This window comes from Pituophis catenifer, unplaced genomic scaffold, assembly GCF_029215685.1.
Source record: "Pituophis catenifer annectens isolate HBS135680 unplaced genomic scaffold, rPitCat1.0.hap2 SCAF_16, whole genome shotgun sequence".
Classification (NCBI taxonomy): Eukaryota; Metazoa; Chordata; class Lepidosauria; order Squamata; family Colubridae; genus Pituophis; species Pituophis catenifer.
Window position 1 is genome coordinate 608,803 of NW_027256896.1, and position 24,815 is coordinate 633,617.

Below are 24,815 nucleotides of genomic sequence, written 5' to 3' on the forward strand. Positions count from 1 at the left end.
CATAGACGCAGCCCAGGGGACCGTCTACCTAACCTTGGAACGACGGTCAGACATCAGGGACCTAGTAGCTCTCATTCATTGTACCTCTAATTGATACTCTCTCCACAGGACCCTGGATAACTAGGACATGCTTACCAGCTATAGACTATCTAGCTACAAAATGTACTCATTGGGAGAACTCCTCAAACTGCGAGATGCCCCCCTCTCGCAGGTCTGGCCCTCTTCTTTATCGAGGGCCTATCTCGATGACGGACTTTGGAGTCCGGAGAGATGGCCTACAGCAAAAAGAGGGTTATGGGGTTTTTTAGGGAAATTTCTTAATAAGATTTTAAGGGATTCTGGGAGGGGGGTAGATTACGTGGGTTCGGAGGAAGACCCGCAGGGGAGGGTATCTGGGCCAGCCGTAGGGCATGGCATGGGAGGTGTGAACTCTGGGGTCAAGGAGATGATTAGATCTTACGATACAGATGCCCATAACATCGATACTGTAGGTGGGAGGGGCAGATATGGCGGGAGCAGGGGGCCACATCATCCTACGGGAGTGCGTCCTCGCTGTTTACAAGCGGTGGCGCGCTCCGACCCTCAAAGCTCTTCTCGTTCCCCAGGTTGTACGGAACCTTGGGCCCCAGGCCTTCGGCTGATGCTGTGCAACGCCAGGTCCGTGGTAAATAAAGCCCCCCTCATTTGTGATCTTATTCAGGAGGGGGGTGCGGACCTGGCGGGTATTACGGAGACCTGGTTGGGCCAGGAAGGGGGAGCCCCCCTTGTTGATATGTGCCCACCAGGTTTCCGTGCTTTCCATCAGCCAAGGTCTCAGGGGAGGGGCGGAGGGGTGGCGGTTATTATTAACGAGGGTCTTGGACCAAGGGAGGCCACTGTTCCTCAGACGGCTGGATGTGAGTCCCTTCTTGTGAAGTGGGGTCATAGGGTGCAGTTGGGCTTGCTAGTCACGTACCTGGCTCCCTGCCATGTGGCAGCAGCCCTGCCTGAGCTGCTTGATGTTATAGCCGCGGTGGCTGTTGACACCCCCAGGCTTATGGTCATGGGGGATTTTAACCTGTCATCAGTTGGCGAGACATCTGAGGTGGCTCGGGAGTTCATGGCTTCCATGACGGCTATGGACCTGACCCAGTTAATTTATGGCTCTACTCACATGGGGGGACACACACTGGACCTTGTTTTTGTCTCTGGACAGTGGTTGAGTGATCTCGAGATAGGGGATATAGTGATTGAACCCTTGTCATGGTCAGATCACTCCCTCCTTCGCCTGGACCTTCGAACCGCCACACCCCGCCGCAGGGAGGCGGAACCGACCAGGTGGTTCCGCCCCAGGCGCCTGATGGATCCTGAGAGATTCCAGATGGAGCTTGGGCCATTTCCTGAGGTTCTAGCACACGACTCGGCTGAGGACTTAGTGGCCGCCTGGGATAGGGCGGCGGCTGATGCTTTAGACCGAGTCGTGCCTTTGCGGCCTCTGATCCGGCGCCGGTCTCACCTGGCTCCTTGGTATACTGAGGAGCTGAGGGAGATGAAGCGCCGGAAAAGACGCCTAGAGAGCAGTTGGAGGGCTAGTCGTTCTGAATCCGACCGAACACTGGTAAGATCTCATATTAAGAATTACCTAGTGGCGATAAGAGTAGAGAAGAGTAACTACTTTTCTACTCTTATTGCGTCATCAGATAATCGCCCAGCCGCCCTGTTTAGGGTGACCCGCTCTCTGCTCCATCAAGAGACGCGGGAAGACCCCTTGGAGGGTAGAGCTGAGGATTTTGTACAATATCTGTATGACAAAATTGCTCAGATTCGTGAACAGCTAGACTCTGACTGGATTGATCCAGAGGAGATGACAGGGGCAGGTCCTGAGAATATTATTTGGGAAGAGTTTGATCCTGTGACTCCCGAAAGCGTGGACAGGATACTGAACAGACTAAAGGCGACCACATGTTTATTGGACCCGTGTCCATCCTGGTTGGTACTGGCCTCCCGGGAGGTGACACGAGGCTGGCTCCAGGAGATTATAAATGCTTCTTTGAGTGAGGGTGTCTTTCCCACCGTCTTGAAAGAGGCGGTGGTGAGGCCCCTCCTCAAGAAGCCCTCCCTGGATCCAGCTGTATTAGCAAATTATCGTCCTGTCTCCAACCTTCGCTTTGTTGCAAAGGTTGTTGAGAGTGTGGTTGCACGACAACTGCCTCAGTACCTGGATGAATCGAATTATCTAGATCCGTTCCAGTCGGGATTCAGGCCCGGGTACAGCACAGAGACAGCATTGGTCGCATTGGTTGATGATCTCTGGAGGGCTCGAGACAGGGGTTGCTCCTCAGTCCTTGTCCTATTAGACCTCTCAGCGGCTTTTGATACCATCGATCATGATATCATGCTGCACCGGTTGGAAGGGTTGGGGGTGGGGGGCACTGTTCTACAGTGGTTCTCCTCCTTTCTCTCTGACCGGTCGCAGTCTGTGTTGACAGGGGGGCAGAGGTCGACCCCGAGGCCCCTTATATGTGGGGTGCCACAAGGATCGGTCCTCTCGCCCCTTCTATTCAACATTTATGTGAAGCCGCTGGGTGAGATCATCCGTGGTTTTGGGGTGAAGTACCATCAGTACGCTGATGACACCCAGCTGTACATCTCCACCCCAGACCACCCCAATGATGCCCTCGAGGTGATGTCCCGGTGCCTGGAGGCCGTACGGATCTGGATGGGGAGGAACAAACTCAGACTCAACCCATCCAAGACCGAGTGGCTGTGGCTTCCGTCGTCCCGATATAGTCAGTTGGCGCCATCTCTGACTATTGGGGGCGAGTCGTTGGCCCCCACAGATGGGGTTCGCAACTTGGGCATCCTCCTGGACTCACGGCTGTCTTTTGAAGAGCATATGACGGCCGTAGCCAGGAGGACTTTTTATCAGGTTCGCCTGATTCGCCAGTTGCATCCCTTTCTGGATCGGGACTCGTTACGCACGGTCACTCACGCCCTTGTCACCTCACGCCTGGATTATTGTAATGCTCTCTACATGGGGCTCCCCTTGAGAAGCACCCGAAGGCTCCAACTGGTCCAGAATGCGGCCGCGCAGGTGGTAATGGGAGCAATGTGGCGCTCTCATGTAACCCCCCTCCTGCGCGAGCTGCACTGGCTCCCAGTGGTCTTCCGGGTGCGCTTCAAGGTTTTGGTTACTATCTTTAGAGCGCTCCATGGCTCAGGACCAGGGTACTTACGAGACCGCCTCCTGCCACCAATAGCCTCTCACCGACCAGTTCGCTCCTATAGAGAGGGACTCCTCAGGGTGCCGTCGGCCAAACAATGTCGACTGACGGCCCCCAGGGGGAGAGCCTTTTCTGTGGGGGCACCTACCATCTGGAACGGGCTTCCCCCAGAGTTACGAAACATCCAAGACTTACGCATATTCCGCCGAGCCCTGAAAACATTTCTATTCCAACAAGCTGGTCTGGCCTAACTCTCCCTTTTTAATTGGCTTTTAAACTGTCTTTTAAATTGGGTTTTAAACCTCTTTAGATAAATTTGGATGTTTTTTAATCTTTGAGCCTAAATTACTTAATCTGTTTCTTAATAGTTTTTAACTTCTATATGTATTTGTATTTATTATGGCTGTTCACCGCCCTGAGTCCTTCGGGAGTAGGGCGGTATACAAATATGAAAATAAATAAATTCGCAGAACTCCATCAGTTCCATTGGCCACTCTATCCAAGCTCTTAGGCAAGATGGTCTCCTGCGTCCAGATCGTCCCATGGGCACACCTTCACGCTCGCCACTTGCAGTGGTTCCTGCTTCCTTTTCAAAAGAAACGCCAAGCTCACACCATGTCAACAGTCAAAGTTCCACTCTCAGTCAGGCGATCGCTAGGTTGGTGGACATCGCCTTCTCTCGACAAGGGGTGTCTCTTCATGAATCACGACCGACTTGTACTCACTACAGACGCCAGCCTTCACGGATGGGGGGCTCATCTTGCATCACACGTGGCTCAGGGCCGTTGGTCTGCATCAGACCTCGCCAACCCTATCAACTGTCTGGAGCTGAAGGCCATTCGTCTCGCTCTCACGCACTTTCACCGGTTCGTGCAACACCGTCATGTTCTGGTGTTGACAGACAATATGGCGGCAAAGGCACATGTCAACCGTCAAGGGGGCACCCACTCAAAGCGCCTCATGGAGGAATCATTTCGCCTGGGCAAGTGGGCAGAACAACACCTCCTCTCCATCAGAGCGGACCACATTACGGGGTCGGAAAACACACAGGCGGATTTCCTGAGCAGGACAGAGGTGGACAACAGCGAGTGGCAGATTCATCCCGACATATTTCATCAGATTTGCAACAGGTTCGGCATCCCAGCCATAGATCTCTTCACCACACACCTGAACAATCAGCTTCCTCGCTTCTTCTCGAGGTTCCCGACGCCAGGGGCGGAAGGGGTCAACGCTCTCCGTCTCACCTGGCCGCCGGGTCTTCACTATGCCTTTCCACCGCTGCCTCTGATTCCGGCCCTGATTCGGAAGGTCATCGCCGACAGAGCAGAAATTATCCTCGTGGGTGGTTCGCAGACCTGGTCAGTCTCTCCACATTTCACCCTTGGAGGATTCCACCAGACGAGATTGTACTGCGTCAGGGGAACCTTCTTCAGCCACCCTCAGTGGCTCCAACTGACTGCATGGCGCTTGAAGGGGCCCGTCTAAGGCAGGACAATTATTCAGATAGGGTGATTCACATTGTTCAAGCCTGCAGACGTAAATCCACAGTCAGACTCTACAATATCTCCTGGCTCGCCTTTTATAGGTGGTGCCGCTCCCGGCAGATAGATCCTGTTTCAGCCTCACCTGCCCAGATCTTGGAGTTCCTCAGAGATGGGTTTGACCGTGGTCTGGCCCATAGTACCCTTCAGAGACATGTGGCGGCTCTGTCTACGGCCTTGTCCAGTCCATCCGGCCGACCACTCACTCAGCACCCTGTGATAAAAAGTTCCTGCGAGGAGCCAGGCTCTTGCGGCCCTCCTCAATTCATAGATACCCTACTTGGGATTTGCCCAAGGTCCTTAACGCTTTAACTGAGACTCCCTTTGAACCCCTCCGCACGGTTCACCTTCGCTTTCTCACCCTTAAGGTGGTTTTCCTTATAGCCATAACTTCAGCCCGTCGCATTTCGGAGCTGGCAGCCCTCTCAGTTAGGGAGGATCTCTGTGTTTTCTGGCCGGACACAGTTATTTTGAGATTGGACCCTTCCTTTATTCCCAAGGTTAATTCCCCCTTTCACAGGGCCCAAGAGGTTATTTTGCCCAATTTCTGTCCCCGGCCCTCTCATGCCTTGGAACGAAGGTGGCATACCTTAGATGTACGGAGGGCCCTAAAGATTTATATCAAAAGGACTGCTCCCTTCAGGAAGTCAGAGGCTTTGTTTGTTTCCTTTTTGCCAGGCTCCCTAGGGCTCAAAGTCTCTTCTGCCACAATTGGTAGATGGATCAGGGCTTGCATCACCTCGGCATATCAGGCCCAGGCGATTCCTGTTCCCAATAGCATTACTGCCCACTCCACTAGGAGTGCTGCTACCTCAGCAGCTTGGGCGACTCAGGCCTCCCTTGAGGAGGTATGTAGGGCAGCCACCTGGTCTACCCCCTCGCCATTTATTCGTCATTACAAGATAGATACCTTTGCTTCTGCTGAAGCGTCATTTGGCAGGAGGGTTTTGCAGCAGGTGCATCGTGCGAGGGTCTCTCCAGGCCCTTCGACATCCCGCCCTTGAGACAGCCAAATCTTTGGTATGTCCCTCATCTGGACAATGTCACACCCTCATCAAGGAAATTGGGCATTGGTCTTACCTTAAATGCCAGATTTCTTGAGTGGGGTGACATTGTCCAGCCCCTCCCTCTGTCTCAGTGCCTGTACAGTTTATTGTTCTTGTTCAGTAGTTTTTTTCCAGTTGTCCCGTTGGACCGATTTACTTCCTCCTGATAACGGTGGTTCCTGTTGGAGATACTTCTGGTGGCCTTCCTTCGTCAAAACTGAGCATGAAAGGGGCGGAGCAAGGGGAGTGGTCAAAAATTATGACTCAGCCAGCATCAGATCCGACTGATACAACCCTCATCTGGACAATGTCACCCCACTCAAGAAATCTGGCATTTAAGGTAAGACCAATGCCCATTTTCTTTAAAATTCTTAATAAAGTGCTGACAAAAAACAATGAAAAGCTGGCAAGCCCCTTCAGCTCACTAAGTTAGTAGTTCTTAAACTTACGCAGCGACTATAAATATATTGTGGTTATAAGGACTTGAATGTTTTTCTGCAGTTTTTACTTGTGAATTTTTATTGTGGTGAATGTACCCCAGTGAGGGACATGATGTAAAAATACTTTGATTTTCTGTTTTGATTTCTGACTTGATCAGGTCTGCCTTGAACTGAGAACCAGAGAATGACTCAGGCTGGTTAAGGCTAACCATGATTGGTGATCAAGGCTTGCAGCCTAATTATTCCTTGTCCTTGGGTTCTTCAACTTGTCCTTCAACTTGTCCAAATTAGGGTTATTTTTGCTATTGTTCCCCTCTAGGGCTGAAAAAATAACCTTAATCTTCCCTTCAGGTAGAACAAGTTGAAGAGCCCAAGGACAAGGAAATCATCAGGCTGCAAACCTTGATCCCTGATCATGGTTAGAGCTGTCTTCTTTAACCAGCCTGAGCCATTCTCTGGTTCTCAGTTCGAGGCAGGCCTAATTAACCACCTCTTGTTTATAAGAAAGTCATATAAAGAAGGGAGAAAATTTTAGTTGTGTGGTTCTAGTCACATTTTGACTTTATGATCACCAAAGCCCTTACAATACCATTTTTTTTCTTTTCTTTTTTCCTCCTAGAAGCTGATCAAGTACCTGAGAAAAATACAGTAGAAAAGCAAATTGGAAAAGCTGTTGGACAAAGTGATGTTTGGTTCCGGTTTAATGAAGGTGTTTCCAATGCAGTTCGGAGAAACATTTATATTAAAGATTTGCTCTAGCAATTAAAAAAACAAAAAATTAAAATAAGGGCATGAAAAATCAGGCAAAAGGAGGACTTTTTAATGTATTTTTTGTACGAAATCCTATTTTGGAGTAAATAAAGACATGCTTAGTATTGCTTTATTTCATTTTTAAACTTATTACACTCGTGCAATTTTTTACTGCAAAACTGAATTTCATAAAATACAAAAAAAATTGAAAATGCTTATAAAATGTATGTTTATATCTAAAAAAAGAAAGAAAGAAGACAGCAAACAAAATTAGATTTACAAGAAAGAGCAATTGGTGGGGTTCCTAAGAAGGACTTTGATTCTGCTTCAATATTTCTGGTTACAATTAATTTCCATTCTTTTAGTTACAGTGATTCAAAATAGGAAGTCTCCTCCATACAAATTTATCCCTCCCAATGGTTCCCAAATTATGAACTGAGAGGTTTAAAATAAACAGGTCCTAACATACTGCAATGTGGCATTGGAGGCTCCCGTCATTCTGTGCCAATGAGGATAAGCCATGTTCATCCTGGTTCTCTCCCACCACACAACAGATGGCTAGGCCACTCTTGCCCCGTGAGGATAATCCAGCTTTCTGCAGGACAACCTCTTGGAAGCAAACCCAGAGCCAGGATCTGGGAGACATTGCAAATTCAGTGCTGTCAGAATTTCAGAGGGAGCCTCTGCGGGAAAGCCCACCTCCAGTGCCCCTTGTGCACAAAGCTGGATCTCCATTTAAGCCACACCCACCCCAAGAGTGCCCCAGAGACCAATAATTGGGAAGCCTTTAACACAGTCCTTACATAAGGCCCCAGCACTAACAAAGAACTATGAATGAGAATTTAGCCAGAGCGGCAAGCAAATAATCATGGAGCCTTCTGTTTTTATGCAATTTTGGAGCATGTCCAAAGGAAAACATTTGTCAATCAGGGATGGTGCTGGGCTAAGAATATGGACTAGAGGATTGTACATTTTCCTCTTTCCACCCAGGGGTTGTTTTTCATCCGTTCTGGGTTCAGAAATGGATCTTCTGGGATCCCATCCTCAATCCATTTAAGGAATCTAGAAAGAAACAGAAAGCAAGATCTCTCACTGCTAACATCCAGTGTTATACTTTGATCTCTTGTAATACAGATTGATGAAGACATCATCTCCAGGAGTAAAATTCTCATCTTTAAAAAGTGATGTTAAATTACTTCTAAATACAATTGCAAGCAGGAATTTACAGGAAAAGTCACAAGAAGTTGTGAGGAAGAGCGACAGAATTTTGTTTCAGAGCCTTAATTTTTTGCACTTCCATATCACTCATACAAATCTCTGGATGGCTGCATTTGATGTAAGGGTATTTGAAAATCTCCAACACTCAGGAAAGCTCTTGAATACTTTTCTGTAAGAAAATCTGTTCTGCCACCACAATAAGATTTTTTTTAAAGTAGGTAATATTCTGTAGGTAATTACTTTAAAACAGTTATTGAATAAAAGCATGCATCATTGTGGTCACAGTTTGTTTCGATATTACAAAAGGCAGGAGATTTCTGGATATAGCATGTGAATAATGTACTCTCCATGCTGCCTTCCATCTCTTCTTCCCCTGATCCTTTGAGTCAAACCTAGTTCATGGTGAACACAGATCCAAGGAGTTTGCCTTCTGAGACACTCACAAACCCAGATGGCTTTGTGTCTAAAAGACTGGAAGAGAACTGAACCAGTTTTCTCTCTGCTAATCTAGTGTGTTTGAGCACTACATTAAATCATCTTTACTTTTGTATTAAAGGAGGAGGGAAATTATACTTTGAAATGCACAGCAGAGGTGATTTCTTAACAGAGATGCAAAGTAATGCCAGCAGTAGAATTCCCAGCCTGATTTCCCTGCACAGAGGAATAGGTTATTCAATAGGTTATTCTGATCAAAAGTCATCATCCAACTTGGTTTGGTCTACTTCAACACCCAGAATGTTGGGAGAAACTCAAAATATGGCCTGGGTTTGGCTGCAGTTTGCCAGATTTCAAGCTAGATATTTTCAGTTCTAACTGGAAATTAAATCTGGAAATGTAAATGTGCAGATCCAGCCTCCATATTAACTTGTCTCTGTACTCATTTCCCAAGTTTGCATGGAATCCTGCTTACCAAGTGGGTGGAGTTCACAAAATATACTAATTGCAAATAACCAAAACCCCCAACCATGTTGCTTGAATGCTGTTCATTATTTAACTGGTCAAGTTGTACCCAAACAAAAAGACTGACACGTAATTACTGGAACAAAAACTGAATAATCAAATTTCCTGCTAGCATCCCCCACCCCACCCCACCCCTTTTTTTTTTTTTTTTTTTTTTTTTTTTGCACATTTCCCACTCATTCTCAAACCTTTTCTTTGCAACTTTAGGGGCTGGAAACTGGAGGCTTGTAACATTCTAGTTCTCTGTTTGTGCAAAATAATATCCGGTGAACTCACTCAGGAATTGTTTTTGATGACACCTCCCGCTTGTAAGCCAACTGATACTTAAGGCTTTCAATTTCCTTTTTCCACTGGGGGGGTTCCCACTCATCCATGGAGCCTGGTCTCTGTCGATTTTTTGATCAAGGAAAGAGGAGAGATGCCTCTAAAGAGAAAACAGGAAAAAAGGCTTCAGTCATCTCTAGCTATTCCTGTTCCCAAGACCTTCAGACGAAAGTTGCTGCCACTATCATCAGACTTTTTGCCTGCAATACAGGAAGCCTGCAACTTATGACCACAACTGACTCCAAAATTTTTGTTTGCTAAGTGAAGCATTTGTTAAGTAAAATTTGCCCCCTTTTATGACCATTCTTGCCATGGTTGTTAAGTGAATCACCGCAGTTGTAAGTGAGCAACACGGTTAAGTGAATCTGGCTTCCCCAATGACTTTGCTTGTCAGAAAGTCACACAAGGTGACCACAGGGACATTGCAACCGCCATTTTGACTCGTATTTGACTCGTGTTTATGACGGTTGTAGTTGCCAAGCATCCAAATTTTGATCATATAACCCTGGGGGGATGCTGCAGGGGTTGTAAGTGTGAAAACAGTCATAAGTCACTTTTTTCAGTGCTATTGTAACTATGATAGTCAAGTACTATCTGTAGTTATAATCAATTGGATGACTCAAAAACATAATAGGGAAATCAACAATGTCAAAACCAAAATCACAAAAAACCCCAAAATAATTGCAAATAAAACCCAAGACTGGCATTTGCCATCAAGCTGGACCAAAGGAATGTGAAAGAAAACTCTTTTAACCTCTTTCCCTCACTCCAGCAAAGTAATGTGTCCCATAAGGTGAGTATTAGGCTTCTACGTGTGCTTTTGCAATCAATATTTCAGTATTAAAGGGACGAGGATGACAGAGGAATGGTATTCAGCTAAAGTCACCTAGAAAGAAGAACAAGTGAGCTCAAGTTGCTAAGAATCGTTGGTGAACATGCTGGACTGGCCCCAAGGAACCCCAACTAAGGCAATTAATGAAATATTACATAATTGTTTATCAGTCCTGCTGTCATTCATGCTGCCTATCAAATGCATATGCTTGTTTGGTATTATGTGTTATGTCTGTGAAGCTCTTCCAAGTCTGGTGATTAAATATGGTGGTGTTGTTTTTTTCCTTTTTCAAGGTCTGGCCAAGAGTTGGCTCTCTGAAGCCCCTCCTGCCTTCTGGGCAGCAAGCATTCAACCCTAACCCAAAAGTGGCAGCAAAAGGCAAATCAGGCTGAATGGTTGGTGACTATTGCCAGCAGGGCAGGAGTTTCACCACCACAATGGGCAGAGAAGAAGCGGGCCAGTGGCAAAGGTTTGCTGTGGCCCAGAAGCAAAGCAGCCCCAGAGATCCTCCATTTGGCATCTCAAAGGCAGTTTCTTTTCAAGCCTGTCCTGTGAAGCCACAGCCTCAATGGGCATCAAGCAGTGCAAAGATTGTTCTCCTTGACTTTCCCTCTCCTTTAGAGGAAGTTCCCAGTTGCAGGGTTCAGCCCTCTGCAACTTGCCCTCAGAGAGGTCGCATGACCAATGCCTTGCCTGAGAGCTGAGGTGGCTGGGGACTGGGCATTAGAATGAAAAAAGCAGAAATGTGCCAATGGTAAAGTGGTAAAGATCTAAGAGGTTGTTTTGGACTCCTTTGCCAGTGAATGCCAAAGGAAACCTTGGCTACCAAGTCTTGTTTTTCTCACGGGATTTGTGCATCTGGGGACATATAATCCACCTGTCCCCTAACCCCCACTTCCCTTCTCTGGGGTTTCCAGGCTTGCCAAAGTTCTGCTGGAGATTGAAGGTCACCCTCCTTCGTAAGGTCTGCACCATAATTTAGAGAAGAGATGCGGGGAGATCCTGTGCAAAGATATGCCAGCCACTAATGATCGCTTTCCAACTCAGAGATGATCTGTGTGAAATATGGGATCTTTCAAATGAGGAAGCAGTTTTTCTGCAAAACTGGTGAGGTTTTTTTTTAACTTTAAGCTTACATCTATTGCCAGTAAATAATTTTTCTTCCACAAAGTACATGGGATAAATCTGGAGTCAGAAGCCCTAGTGTGACTCAACATACATTTCTTTAATTTAAAGGTTATTGAGGTTACAAAGTGACTCCAGCACACATCCATCCAATATTTCAAAGGTTTGTCCCCAAGGTTCCCTGGGCTAACTGGGAAATAAAGCTCTCCCACCTCACGATTTGCATCATTTATCTGGTGGCATTAGCATTTAACTAACAAATCCTTCTAAATCCGGGAGGGGGGGAGGGGAGGGCAAGCAGCTGTTGTTGGCTAGATGAAAATGCAAAATTTAATCGGATGTAAAGAGCTGCTTTGGCAGACCTGCGTTGGTGGGTAACAAAAGGGCAGGTGGCCGTCTGCTTCCAAAGCAACCGTTCTCTCTCCTGGCCTCAGAGTCCTCCCTAGCAGAGCTGGCCCTACCACTTAATAAAGGGGACACAATCATTTAAGGTTCTTGGGCAGCCAAGCATGAATTTGCACATGGGTATTTTCCACTGGAGATTATAGAACAGAATTAAACTTTATTGTCACTTTAAAAGTACACTAATCAGCATTCATTAAAATAAAATTTCATTGCATTCAGCTCTCAAAAGATAACCATTATGCATAAACTCACATACACGCTCATATAAGAAACATAGAAACATCACAGTCTACTTTGAATGTATACATAATATATGGCCATCGTCGTCCAATTTTGGTTGAGGGAGAAAGTACAAATGCCAGCTCAATCTCATGTGATCCAAAGATATTCATGGTAGCAAAAATTATGATTTTAAACTTTCAGAAATATCTGGAGGACACAGGTTGCCTGTAGAAACTTCCATCTGTGCACTCAGCAGGGTTCAGAATACAAGGAGTTACCATTATTCCAGTCTTCCACCTTCTGAAGTTCTTCTTAGGCAGTCATCTGTAAGCTGCGACGCCAGAGACACCATTCTGGTGGTTTTGAAGAATCTCTGGCCTCCATTGATGATGTTGCAATTCTGCAATCCCAAGAATTGATTTCTTGAACAACTCTCCAGATCATTGCACTGTTTACAATGTCCAAGACAAAGCTTTTCCTTCCCTGCTTCTTTATATGCCAATAATGTCACTTTTCCCAAGGTGTCTCTCCTTGGCTCATCAACCATTTCCTCTCTCTTAGTCAAGATTTGGTTCAGAATTGCTGGCTCCTTTGTTTCTTCTTCCAACTTCTGAAAAATGAAACTTTCATGATCTGTTGTTGGAGTTTGTTTTACAGTAGGCACTGGAAATCTTCCATTAACCTGTTCTTTGAAGAACTTGGCAAGTTGACTTAGAAAGATATTGTCCCCATTGTCTGCTTTAGAAAAATGGCATATATGAAACTTTAGAGTTGTATCCATTTATTTCTTGCTCCTTCCAATCTTAACCAGATGCTTTTAACAAGCTCTTGCATTCAAGGACATGAATTTGGGCATGGGTTTACAGGCTTCTTTACAAATATCCTTTTTTTAAAAAATTTGATTTATATGCCGCCCTTCTCGGGAGACTCAGGGCGGCTTACAATGCGTTAAGCAATAGCCTTCATACTTTTGTATATTTATATAAAGTCAGCTTATTGCCCCCACAAACTGGGTCCTCAATTTACCTACCTTAGAAAGGATGGAAAGCTGAGTCAACCTTGAGCCTGGTGAGATTCGAACTTACAGTAATTGCAGACAGCTGGTGTTAATCACAATGCTATCAGTCTGCTGAGCCACCAGGCCCTATCCTTCACAAGTTACATCTAGCATTCCCATATCGTATTTCTAATTCCTCCTGTTTGTTACCCATTTGTGCATTGTTAGTACAAACAGTGGGTTTGGAGGAGTCATCACATATGGGTCTCCGTGCATTAAGAATCTGAAAGTACTCTCTCCTGCTTCACGGGCAACCATGTTTTATGTAAAGAAGTTATCTGACTGAATGATGATCCTTGCAGAGTTGAGAATCTTTTCTATTATTCTGGAGAGGCCAGGATGATAATAATATCTCAGAGTGGTTGAAGCTCACTTCCTTTATCAGCTTCCAGTTGGTTGAGCAGCCCCCGTTCCATTGACCTCCTCTTGTTCATCCACTTCTTGCCACTCGCTTTCAAACACTAACTTGCTACTTCCATTGGATTGCTTCTTTCTCCTTGGGGGTCTTCTTCTGATTATAATTTCTTGTACTCTCTTCTTCTTCCACTAACTTTCCTGGAGAGCTGTAACAGAATTCTCGGGAAGAAGTGCTGCGGAAGTAAAATGGATGTATATGCCCCCTATACCTGCTATAACTCCCATGCATCGAGACAGAAAGACGATCAAAGGCATCAAAGTGACCCTGCCATTCATCCCTAAACGAAAACTAAAGTAGCCATTTACAAATTCCATGATTCAGTAATTGCCTAAATCCCTCTTTAATTACAGTAAACTGCAATAAGAATCTGTAAGAATCTAGCTTTCTGGTAGGGAGTGGCTGCTGGAGGCTTGTGCTCTTCACCTTCCCTGAGAGGATTGCCTCTGGTCCTCTGACCTTGCTGCCAGCCTCACATGACAGGAGAGGCCAAGAATCCAACTCCACAAGAATTACTGTACTGAGACTGCCTATTATGATATAACCTTGCAAGTCTAATTGTGTTGTACTTCTCGTACTTTGGTGAATCAGGGAGGCAACTGCCTGAGCCAACTCCAAATGTTATCTTATAGTTCTGGAATTAAAAGGAGCTTCAGCTCCTTTTTCCTAGGCCAAGAGCCCCTCTATATCTCTGTCAAGGCCATCTTCCATATATATTTGCTATATTTGTATCAGTACCAAGTGCGGGTTACCTACATCTCTCACTAGGACAGACAAGCTTGGCAAATCACCCCTGCTCAGTTTCACTTCAGCAGGCTCAACCAGCTTGTTCCTCTCCTCTTCTATCAACCCACCTTGCTACATTTCCTTTGCTTCCCACTTTCTGGTCACAGGTTCCCAGATGCCTCACTTCTTTGGGGAGAGAGAGCAGGCTGAGGAAGAGCATGATGACAAAACTGCCCGAAATCAGGGGTAGGTTTCCTTTCTCTAGGGAGTGCAGAACTGGACAAAAAGGGGAACAATTTCTAAAAGAAACTTCACATCACTTACCAACCTGCACGCCTCCAAAGGAAGAAAAAAATATTCTGTTTTTTAGCACTATCTCTTCAGAGCACCATGTAATTCAGTACCTTAACCAACCCAGAGAATTGGATTAACTGACTAAACCAGGGGTATTTTGTATAAACACACAACCTAAGAGTGCAGACCAAATGTTTGCCCGCTTGTGCTACACAAGACTTTTACTGCTGTGGTTGCCATGGTTCAGCCTTCTCCTCTCTTCCTTTAGCTTGGCCTCCATCACATGCCTAGAATCAGCCACAGCAGACATAAAACACTTACCTTCCCCAGGGAAAGGCAGCTTGAAGCAACCTCTGCATCCTGGAAACATCTCTGCGTAAGTAGGAAGGCGAATACGCTATCAGGATCTGATTTGATTAGAATTTGAATGGGGTCAGAAGGTTGGAATAAGAGAGATTCCACACCATGTTTGGCCAAGAGAAAATTGGCAATTTGGAAAGAGCTTGCTCACTTCTGGTCCCCTGGCCTCCGTCTTCCCAGCTTAAGCTGCCTCAAGTCTTCTACAATTCTGGTTTGTGTTGATGCTGCTGTTTTAACATCTCTCTAATTTGCTTTTACAATTGGAGAAAGTAGAAACATAGACAATAATAGAAGTCCCCTACTGTTTTGGAAGATTTTGTTTCAAAAAATTAAATGCCAGGTAGAATTTTGTCTTGTAAGGTCAGTTCTGCTTAGGGAGGAAATCTCTGCCCAAGTCAAGCTGTATGATCGGTCTAAATTCCAACAAGCTCCCTTAAACAGGTAAAAGAAGAGTATATTATCTTCTGGTTTCTGCTCAACTAGAAATTGTAGCATTTTTCATCCTCAGTCACTGTAGCTTGGCCTATTTCAGATTTCACAAGTTGTGTGAATTCTTTTCCAAGCCAGGATTTCTGGTTCCCAGCTCATGTATATCCAGTTAGTTGTGGCTTATTCAATAAAGCAATATTATTCAAGAAAACAAGGCATGGATTAGGACATGTAATCCAGGTCAGTGTTCTACAGCCACCAACCCTGATTAAACCAGTATGGATGGACTGTGGAATGATCCAACTGGACTAGTTGGATTCCTGGCTTCTCATGCTGCATTAAGCCATTTGTTTGAACCATATTTTATATATTGTCTACGATTTAAAGTCACAAGCTTTAGAGTATATGCAAACAAAACTAACTACCGGTATATTACATTTTAGAATAGCACAGCGTGTCAAGCCAACAACTCTGGTCTTGTACTAAGTGTGGAACCAGTCACTCAGTTCTCTTGAAGGCTTCCCTCAGATATTCCCCCTGGCCATTCCTGGAAACCCCTGCCCAGTAATTCTCGGCTCCTTCCCTCTGCTTGACTCCGACTGCCTCTTTCTTCAGTTGTCTTCAGCCTCCCCCCAAACCCCACCCTGTCCTGAGGCTGGCATGGAGCACCAAGCAGGCCTACATGGAGTAAGAGCCAGCAAAGGCTTTTCCCAACTGCCTCAGCCGCCACAGAAGGTCCCTTCCTGGCTAAATGCAGGCAAGATGAAGACACGCATCTACTTGAGTGAACTCTGGCATCTTTGTGGATGGTCTAGGTCCGTGATGGCAAACCTATGGCACACGTGCCACAGGTGGCACACAGAGCCATATTGGTGGGCACGCAAGCGTTGCCCTAGCTCAGCTCTGGCACGCATGTGCGTGCTGCTCAGCTGATTTTTGGGCCTTCCGGGCCCACCGGAAGGCTATTTCCGGCCTCCGGAGGGCCTCAAGGGGGATGGGGAAGGGCACTTTTGTCCTCCCCAGGCTCCTAGAAAGGCTCTGGAGGCTGGGGAGAGTGAAGAATGGGCCTTGCAGTTCCACTGGAAGTCAGCAAACGGGCCATTTCTGGCTTCTGGAGGGCCTCCGGGGAGATGGGGAAGGCTGTTTTTGCCCTCCCCAGGCTCCAAGTAAGCCTCTGGAGCCTGGGGAGGGCAAAAAACAGGCCTCCTGGGCCCACTGTGCCATCACATGCCAAAAGCGGGAGGAGTGCAGGGGTGTCACACGTGCATGCGTGTAGGGAGCGGGCTGCAATGAATTATCCCATCCTCTCAGTTTTAATTGAATTTGGTTTTAATAGGGTTATTTTAATTACTGGGCCGAAATTATTTAATTGTTTTTAACCTGTTTTTTAAATTTTATACGCTATGTTTTATCTTGGCTGTGCACTGAGTCCCTCAGGAGAAGGGCGGTATAGAAATATAATAATAAAAAATAAATAAATAAAATTATGGGTGTGGGCATGCGTGTGACCCCCCCGTACTCCCCCCACTTTTGGCACACGATGGCAAAAAGGTTAGCCATCCCTGGTCTAGGTCATTTTCTAGACAACAATATGGAGCAATGTTCCCTTGCCATTTGGGATGTTTTGACTGCCCAGTCTAGCGTCCAGCCATGGATTTTATGGTGGTTTCCATCCAAAAACTGGCCTTTATCTCTCATTAAGGAGCCCCTTAGAAACACTCAAGAAATATCCCCCAAAGGAGTTTTTTTTTAATCTACAGTCTTAACAAAACTGTTTTAACACACTCAGAGATATTTTTTCCTTACTTAAAATTTATGGAAATATTTATTTATAAACTAGGAAAATTCATTTTGCATGGCAAATTCTAGTGAACAGAAAAACTTGGGTATAATCTAGGTTGGTCACCAGGACCAGAGGTTTAGTCTAACTTTAGGACTTGTGCTGGAGCCCATCATCAGGAAACTTCTCTCTAGAGAGTGTGTGATTTGGGCTAATCTGATATAATTGGTGTTTATATGGTGCCTGGTTGCGTGTGGTTTTTAATTGTTGATTGGGGTGTTGATGGCCAGCTATTAAGTCACTGGTTGTTGTTTCTTTGTGTTGCCAAACAGCATCAACAGGAGTGCTGATTTACCACTAGCTTATCAAGTACTCAGGAGGTAAGGGCTTGGCAACACAAAGAAACAACAACCAGTGACTTAATAACTGGCCATCAACACCTCAATCAACAATTAAAAACCACACGCAACCAGGCACCATATAAACCCTCCACACAGAATAGCCCAAAGCATACATTCTGGTAGAGAGAAGTTCCCTGAGGATGGGCTCCGGCATGAGTCCAAAAGCTCAGAAGACTAAACCTCTGGTCCCAGTGACTGACACAAATTGGATCCTGCAATAGATTCGCTTTCATTCATGAGAAAAACTTGGACTACATACAGCATTTGAAATTTGCTGACTATAAATCAAAATCTCCAATGAATGTTTTCCAGGCCTACATATGTTCACATTTTAAATCTCTTTTTTTGAGGGTAAGGAAACCAAACAGAGTAAAACCTGCATTGGTCACATCTTGCGATTCCCATGGCTCCTTCCTCTGATTTTAATCTCACCATCATCGATGTGTCTTGTAGCTATCAGTTCAGTGAGTATTATGACCTGCCTTGGCTACATTTGTATAATCTTTCTGGACTAGTTTGAAACCAATTAGAAAAGCTGATAAAAAACCCTGACAATCCCTTCTACAATGTTGTCCATTGGTTCCTCCTGCTGATCCATAGTCCCACATGAAACCAAATCTGCTGCAGAAGTCCCGTGATAGAAAGCAGGTGAACTCAAGTGAAATCCCAGGTGAACTGTTTTGCCATCGCTGGTCTTCAGGACAAGAAAATGGGGCATTTCTGGCCAGAATCTGTTTCCAGAACTGCAGGTGAGGAGGACTGAATCGAAGGTGCTTTTCTCCAGAGGAACAGGATCAGGGCCTCCTAGAGCTAAAGGAGGCATTTTGGCCATCAAGGGCAACTTAATGTAAGGAAGAGCAAATCATTCCAGTGAAGGGAAGCCTATCAGTTGTTAGGGTCCCTCATCAGACTTCCCAGATGTTGTGAGTTAATATCTCATCTCATCTCATCTCACATCTCATTAGGCTGTTCTGGCAGCCTGAAGCAGGCAAGATTTTTCACGTGGTGCCATCTCAAAATGTCATGGTTTTTTTTTAAAGAATACCAAAATTCAGGTCATATGTTTAGCCTTGAAGACAGCAAGAAACCTTAGGTATGGCGAGATCTTCCACCCAAGTACCTGCACAGATGGAATTAAAACTAGCTTCCAAGGCATTGAAGGACCTCTGTTCAATGGACAAACACCATGCAATCAATTTTCATACAGCCTTTAAAAGAATCAGAAAGCTGAGCACCACAAATAGAGAGAGGCAGAAGTAAATTCAATAACCCCTAACAATTGATCCCCAGGTCCACAGTGGTCTCTCAGACGTCTTAAGAAGCCAAGCAAAGTCAGCACCCTTTTAAAAATAAATCTTCCAATAAGTAAATTGTCAGGAAATTGAAACCAAATCTCAACCAATTCTTTCAGAAATATAGAAAGCAAACATACTTGGTCACCAATGGGATCAAAGAAAATGTTCAGCCAGTCTAACATCTGCACCCAGAGGCAAATGTATCAAGGTTTACCTTGTAGTTGTCATCAGCATTTTGACACTTAAAGCTAAACTCTTTCTGATCATGGAAATTCTATATAGTTACATGGAAAATTGATGATTCCAGTTCATTCCAATAAGAGGTAAAAGCTTTGAAATAATTACTGTCTAATAAAAGCAAACAAACTGATACTCTACCTTGAAGAAAGAGCAGCTCCTTAAGGCCAAATAAAAGTTATGATGGTTTCCTCACTGATGTGTATGGCAACTGCACCACACAAAATCCAAGCAGGATCCCTGCTGAAGTCCTCCTCCTATTCTGTCTGTTAACGATCTCAAATCTTGAAACTAATCTATTAATGTACAGGCTGCCCGGCTGCCTCCAAAAAGAAAAAAGAGGGGGGCGATAATGAGAAATCTCTCCTCCCCCAGGGCCGTGTGCTCTGATTAACAGTTGGCAGTCAAGATAAGCTGGGAGGAAGAGAGAGCAAAAGACAGCAAGGATGCTCTTTGACTACTGGGAACAATGTCTCCAAATGTCTCAAGAAACAAAGCCAAGGAATTTGCAAAGCTACATCAGATGCCTCATTAGGAGACTGGAGATGCAACCCAAGGTGGACTCATGGTGGCCTCTGAAGTTCAGGTACCATAGATACCTTTCCTGAGGATGGCAACTTAATTGAATCCCAGCGGGTGAGGTACAGAGGGAGCAGCAAAAGAAAACATTGCCAGATCAGCTCCTCCCAGAACTAGCAAATGGGTTGAAGCTCATCAACTCTCACTTTGGTTGGGGTGGGGGAGGCTCCACCAATAGACCCAAGTTAATTCTGCCAGCTCACTGCTCCCACTGATGCGTTAATATAGGCAGACAAGTTCCTGCAGATTTATGTGTTATATAAACAAATCAGTGTTTTCTGTACTGTTACGTAGATCCATAATATTCAAAATCAGCAGTCCAAATCTGATTCAAATCCCCCCTCAGTACAGGAAATCCCTGGGGGGCTCTGTACCAGTCCCTCTCTCTATTCGCCTTAGCAAACTATTTCTGAAAATGTTGCCGCAAAAATTACATGGAAACCCATACAGTGATCAGGAGTCAAGTCTGACTTGAAAAAACCTCCAATTCTAGATTTTTGGGATTAGTATAACTCAAAGACAGACTCCAATTCTTTTCTGTAGCTTTATTATTGATCTGTTGGTACTGGAGGTCACTGACCTTGTACCTTTCTCTTTCAGGTATACATCTGGAATCATCTGTGGACCATGTGGTCGGACCTTTTGTACCCAGGAGGAGGGGCTAAGAGGTAAGGAGTGGTTACAGGGATTATGGGATATGTGGTTAGTTAACCCTTGAAGGTCCGGGTGATCAGGGAGATATAGTAGTTAGGCATTTATTATGACAAAACCCCCTCTAAATGCCTAACTGGGTACCTGGGGTGGTGTTTGCATACATACAGAGAATACACAGGTACAGGCATGAATTACAAGCAAACACGCATTTTTGACATGAGGTAAGCATGTTGTTTATGTGGTAGGGGTTTAGTGAGGATATCTGCTGTTTGCTCCTCTGTGTCACAGTGTACTGCCCTAATGAAACCTATCTCTGAAAACTGCCTGACGTGTTTGTATTTAATGTCAATGTGCCTAGAACGCTGACCTATGGCATCGGCCCTAGAGATCTCTATCGCTGCCTTGTTGTCTTCGTGGATAACTATTGGATATGAGGGTTCAGCCCAGATGTCGCAGAGCAGGTCATCGAACCATACTAAATTGTTTGCGGCCTTTGATAGGCAAACAAATTCTGCTTCCGTAGTTGATGTGGCCACCAGTTTTTGCTTTCCAGTGTACCAATGGATGGGGCAATTGTTGAGTAGTAGCACGTAGCCTGAGGTGCTTTTTCTGCACTCTATGTCCCCAGCCCAGTCAGCGTCAGCATAGCAGGTTAGCTTTGGTTTCTCGGATGTTTCTGGTTCTAGGCAGAGTAGGGCATCCGCACTGAATTTTAAGTATCTAAGTAGTCTTTTGATGGCGTTCCAGTGTGTTACCGTGGGTTTGCTTACATGCCTGGACAGCAGATTGATGGCTAAGGCGATGTCGGGCCTGGTCCAGTTGGATATGTACAGCAGTGACCCTATCGTTGATCTATACAATTTGTTGTCTGTGAAAGGTTCAGATTCCTCATACATGGTCTTCAGGAACTCAGGTTGCATGGGGGTCTCGCTGGGTTTTGCTTCGGACATGTTGCATTTGGACAGCAGCTCGATGATCTTTTCTCTCTGGGAGAGGCGGAAACCCTTGTTGGTTTTTATCACTTGGACCCCTAGGTATCTGTCAATCTTTCCAAGTGACTTTAAGGAGAAGTGGCTACCCAGGTCAGTGGCGAACTTGTCACATCTGTCCTTGTGTTTGCTGATGTACAAGATGTCGTCCACGTAAACGAGCACACCTTCGAATGTGTTGTTTTCTCTCCTCGTAAAGAAGCATTTGTCGGCTGAGGTGGCCTCGAAGCCCATGGATCTGAGGGCCTTGGCCAGGCAGTCATACCACCTTTTGCCTGACTGCTTGAGCCCGTACAGGCTTTTGTTCAGCAGCCAGGTTTGGTTCTCACCTTTGTTGTACCCAGGCGGCGCTTTGACGTATATTTCTTTATCCAGCTCAGCGTGCAAGTACGCTGTTTGTACGTCGAATTGGAAGACCTCCAAGCCCAGGATGGTGGCCACCACCAGGGTGCTTTTGACGCTCTCCGCCCTGACGGTTGGCGAGTAGGTGTCTGTATAGTCTTCGGGGTATCTTTGGGCGAAACCCTGCACGACTAGTCTTGCCTTGTATAGGACCTTGTTGTCCTCTAATGTCTTAACCCTGAACACCCATTTGGTTCCTATTGGTTTTTTGTCCTCTGGAACTTGGGCAGGTGAGTATACCTGGAGGTTCCTTAGGCTTTCCATCTCCTTCTCCATGGCAGACATCCATTTTTCTTTCTCTTCCTGGGGGAGCCCGAGGATGTCTTCATATGAGCTGGGCGTGAAATGGGTGTTGTGGATGGTCATAACGTAGTCCTCTAACTTCTTTGGTAGCTTGTTTCTGGTTTCTCTGATTGGCCTGCTGGGGTTTGGCTCGGTTTCCTGCATGTTGTCTGCCTCTTTGTCCGTCAGGTCATCTATCTTCAGTGAAGGGTGCCCTTCTTTCCAACCTTTGACGCTCGCCTTGCGATGGTTGGCTTTGTGCCCTGTGACCTCTCTGACCTCCCTTTCCCCTTGGTCATGCTCGAACATGACCCTATTGGTTGGGATGTCATTGGAGTGTACCCTCGACCAGTTTGCGTTTTCGTGGAAACTGGCTGATCTGGAAACCACAAAACGGTTATTGTTGTCGACAAATCTGTAGCCCTTTGTGCCCGGTTCGTAACCCACGAACCTCAACCTTTTTGATAATTTCTCCCCTTTTCTTCTTAGCTGTCTGGGAATGTGGACATCAGCTGGGGCGCCGAATATGTGTAAGTGTGCAATGTTGGGCTTTTTGTTGTATAGCATCTCATATGGTGTCTTATTGATAGAGCTTGACCACAGTCTATTCAGGGTGTAATTAGCGTAGTGTAATGCCTCTGACCAGAAATGCTGCCCCATCCCAGCATCCTCCAGGGCGCATCTCATCATGGTTTGCAATACCCCGTTTTTTCTCTCTGAGACTCCATTTTGAAAGGGGGAGAAAGGTGAAGAGGTGTAATGCGCTATGCCCTGCTCCCTCAGCCACCTTGTGAATTCTTTGGCCATGAACTCTGAGCCCCTGTCAGTCATTATCTGCCTTATTCTCATGTTATGTTGCATATCTACTCTTCTGTGGAATTCCTTAAACCTTTGGAACACTTCGTTTTTGTGTCTGAGGGAGTAGACATACCCGTATCTGGTGTAGTCATCCACAATCGTGAGGAAGAATCGCTTCCTATGTCCTACAGAGGGTTTCATTGGCCCTACCAAGTCCATATGCACCAATTAGAAGGGGTATTCCGTGGTTCGTTTGGATCCCCTGGGGATGGCCTTAACCTTGATCTTAGAACGCTTACAAACTGAACACTCCAAGTAGTTTTCGCAGTTCTTTACTTTGAGACCCTCGGTACATTCCGTCATTTTCTTTACAATGGGGAAGCTTATGTGTCCCAGTCTCCTGTGGAGGAGGTGGGCGCAGTTATCATGCAATGGCTTGCCGATAGATACAGACTTGTTTGTCTTCTCATGGCTACATCCTGCCTCCTGCTGCACCCCCTCTGTTTCTGGATACTTATCTACCTTGTGGTTTGTGCTGGTATCAATGCCTTCTTCCTCCCTTGCGTTGGGTGTGAAGTAGGGAAGTCCCTCGTGTATGGTTACCTTTCCTATCTCTTTCCCTTGCTTGATCAAGTGTGCCTTTCCATCTTTAAATTTTATTTCTATATTTGTGTCTCGTGTCAGCTTTGTGATGGCTAGCACGTTGTGGGGAATCTCTGGTACGTACAGTACTCCTTTTAAGTCCCCTACCTGTGTGATGTGTACGTTTCCTTTCCCCACTACTTTGACCTTGCTTTGGTTTGCCACCTTTATTTCTGAGTCTATTTCTGTGAGTGAGTCTAGCAGCTCTGGGTTACAGGTAGTGTGACTTGTGGCCCCTGAATCTAGAAGCCATGAGTTTCTCTCTATCTTGTGTTTGTCATTTGGGTCATCGTGCCTGATCCCGTACATGGAGCCAGAGTTACTGTCCCTGGAGTGGTCTCTGCGCTTGTGGTATTTCCTGGGGTTGGGTGACCACCCTCGCCCTCTTTCCTTTGGGTACCTGTGTTCAGGTGACCTTCCCCCTCTACTGTCGTACTGTCCCCTATCCCTATGGTTCCTGGGGCAATCCTTCTTTAAGTGGTTCCTTGATCCACAAGAATAACATTCTGAGGTATCCCTGGCCCTATCCTGGAAATCCACCCTCTTTGTGGGTCTAGGGTCCCCTTTGGCTAGTTGGCGTTCCCTCCTCAGAGTGTCCTCTGCAACGAGCTGACTGGTCAGTGCGCCTAGTGTGAGGTATTGCAAGCTGAGGCTATTTAGTTGGGTCATGAAGCTGTCCCAGCTGCTATCAAGAGAGTTTATGATTATGCTTATCATGCTCTCTTCAGTGATGATTTCCCCCCTCTGCATGAGTTCTGCCCTTGCAGCATTCATCTTCAAGATGTGCTCACTCATGGGGACCCCTGCCTTATGCTTGGTGGAGTGGAACTCCCTAGATAGTCTAGTGGTAGTGGCTCTGCTTTGGCTATAAAACAGGTTACATAGTTTTTGCATAATACCATAAACAGTTAGATTGTCCTCAATAGATGGATACATAGCAGATGGAATGGAGGTTAACATGATGCAAAATGCCCTGTGATGAATGCAGTCAATTTCCAGTGACCAGGGCTTTTGGGGAGGTCTGTTAGCTAGGAACAGTGCATTCTCTCTCATGAGAGCAACTCTTAATTGTTGGCTCCATTCTATAATATTACCCCCATCTAACTGCAATTTTGGCAAATTGGTATAATTTGCCCCAGAAATATTAGTAAGGTTACTTACTGGGGGGAGCTGTCCATGGTCCAAAATGTGATTAAACTCACAATAAGGCTTTGGGATGTCTGTGGCCATTCTGTACTTGCTTGGATCTATGTAACTTGCTTCTCTTGTTACAGGCAGGTACTGGGCATGCGCGAAGCTCATTCCGCGCTGGAGTCCATCGGGTGAGGTTCCTGTTGCTGGAGCTCCCAGGCCTAGGCCTAGGCATAGGCCTGTCGGTGGGAGTCTGGACCCGCCCCCGGTGGGTCCGA

General features: G+C 45.9%; 2 protein-coding genes across 14 annotated transcripts in view; one reads left to right on the top strand and one right to left on the bottom strand.

Moving 5' to 3' along the window:
* CHTF18 (chromosome transmission fidelity factor 18) overlaps window positions 1-7,113 on the top strand; it is a 53,198-nt gene extending 46,085 nt beyond the window's left edge. For 8 of the 13 annotated variants that reach the window (XM_070955277.1, XM_070955278.1, XM_070955285.1 and 5 more), the window contains 2 exons: window positions 5,915-6,130; window positions 6,850-6,971. In XM_070955277.1, the coding sequence (XP_070811378.1) occupies window positions 5,915-6,130; window positions 6,850-6,882 (249 nt within the window). In that variant the 3' untranslated portion in view covers window positions 6,883-6,971. Of the gene's footprint in view, window positions 1-5,914; window positions 6,131-6,849 lie in introns of all 13 variants that reach the window. The other 5 variants (XM_070955282.1, XM_070955283.1, XM_070955284.1 and 2 more) reach the window with 3 other exon arrangements.
* Window positions 7,114-7,853: 740 nt separating this feature from the next.
* The window catches only part of GNG13 (G protein subunit gamma 13), a 60,065-nt gene continuing 43,103 nt past the window's right edge, over window positions 7,854-24,815 (bottom strand). Inside the window, exons 2-3 of the mRNA XM_070954974.1 lie at window positions 9,435-9,582; window positions 7,854-8,042 (exon numbers count right to left, since the gene is read on the bottom strand). Of these exons, the coding sequence (XP_070811075.1) occupies window positions 7,937-8,042; window positions 9,435-9,532 (204 nt within the window). The 5' untranslated portion in view covers window positions 9,533-9,582 and the 3' untranslated portion in view covers window positions 7,854-7,936. The remainder of the gene's footprint in view (window positions 8,043-9,434; window positions 9,583-24,815) is intronic.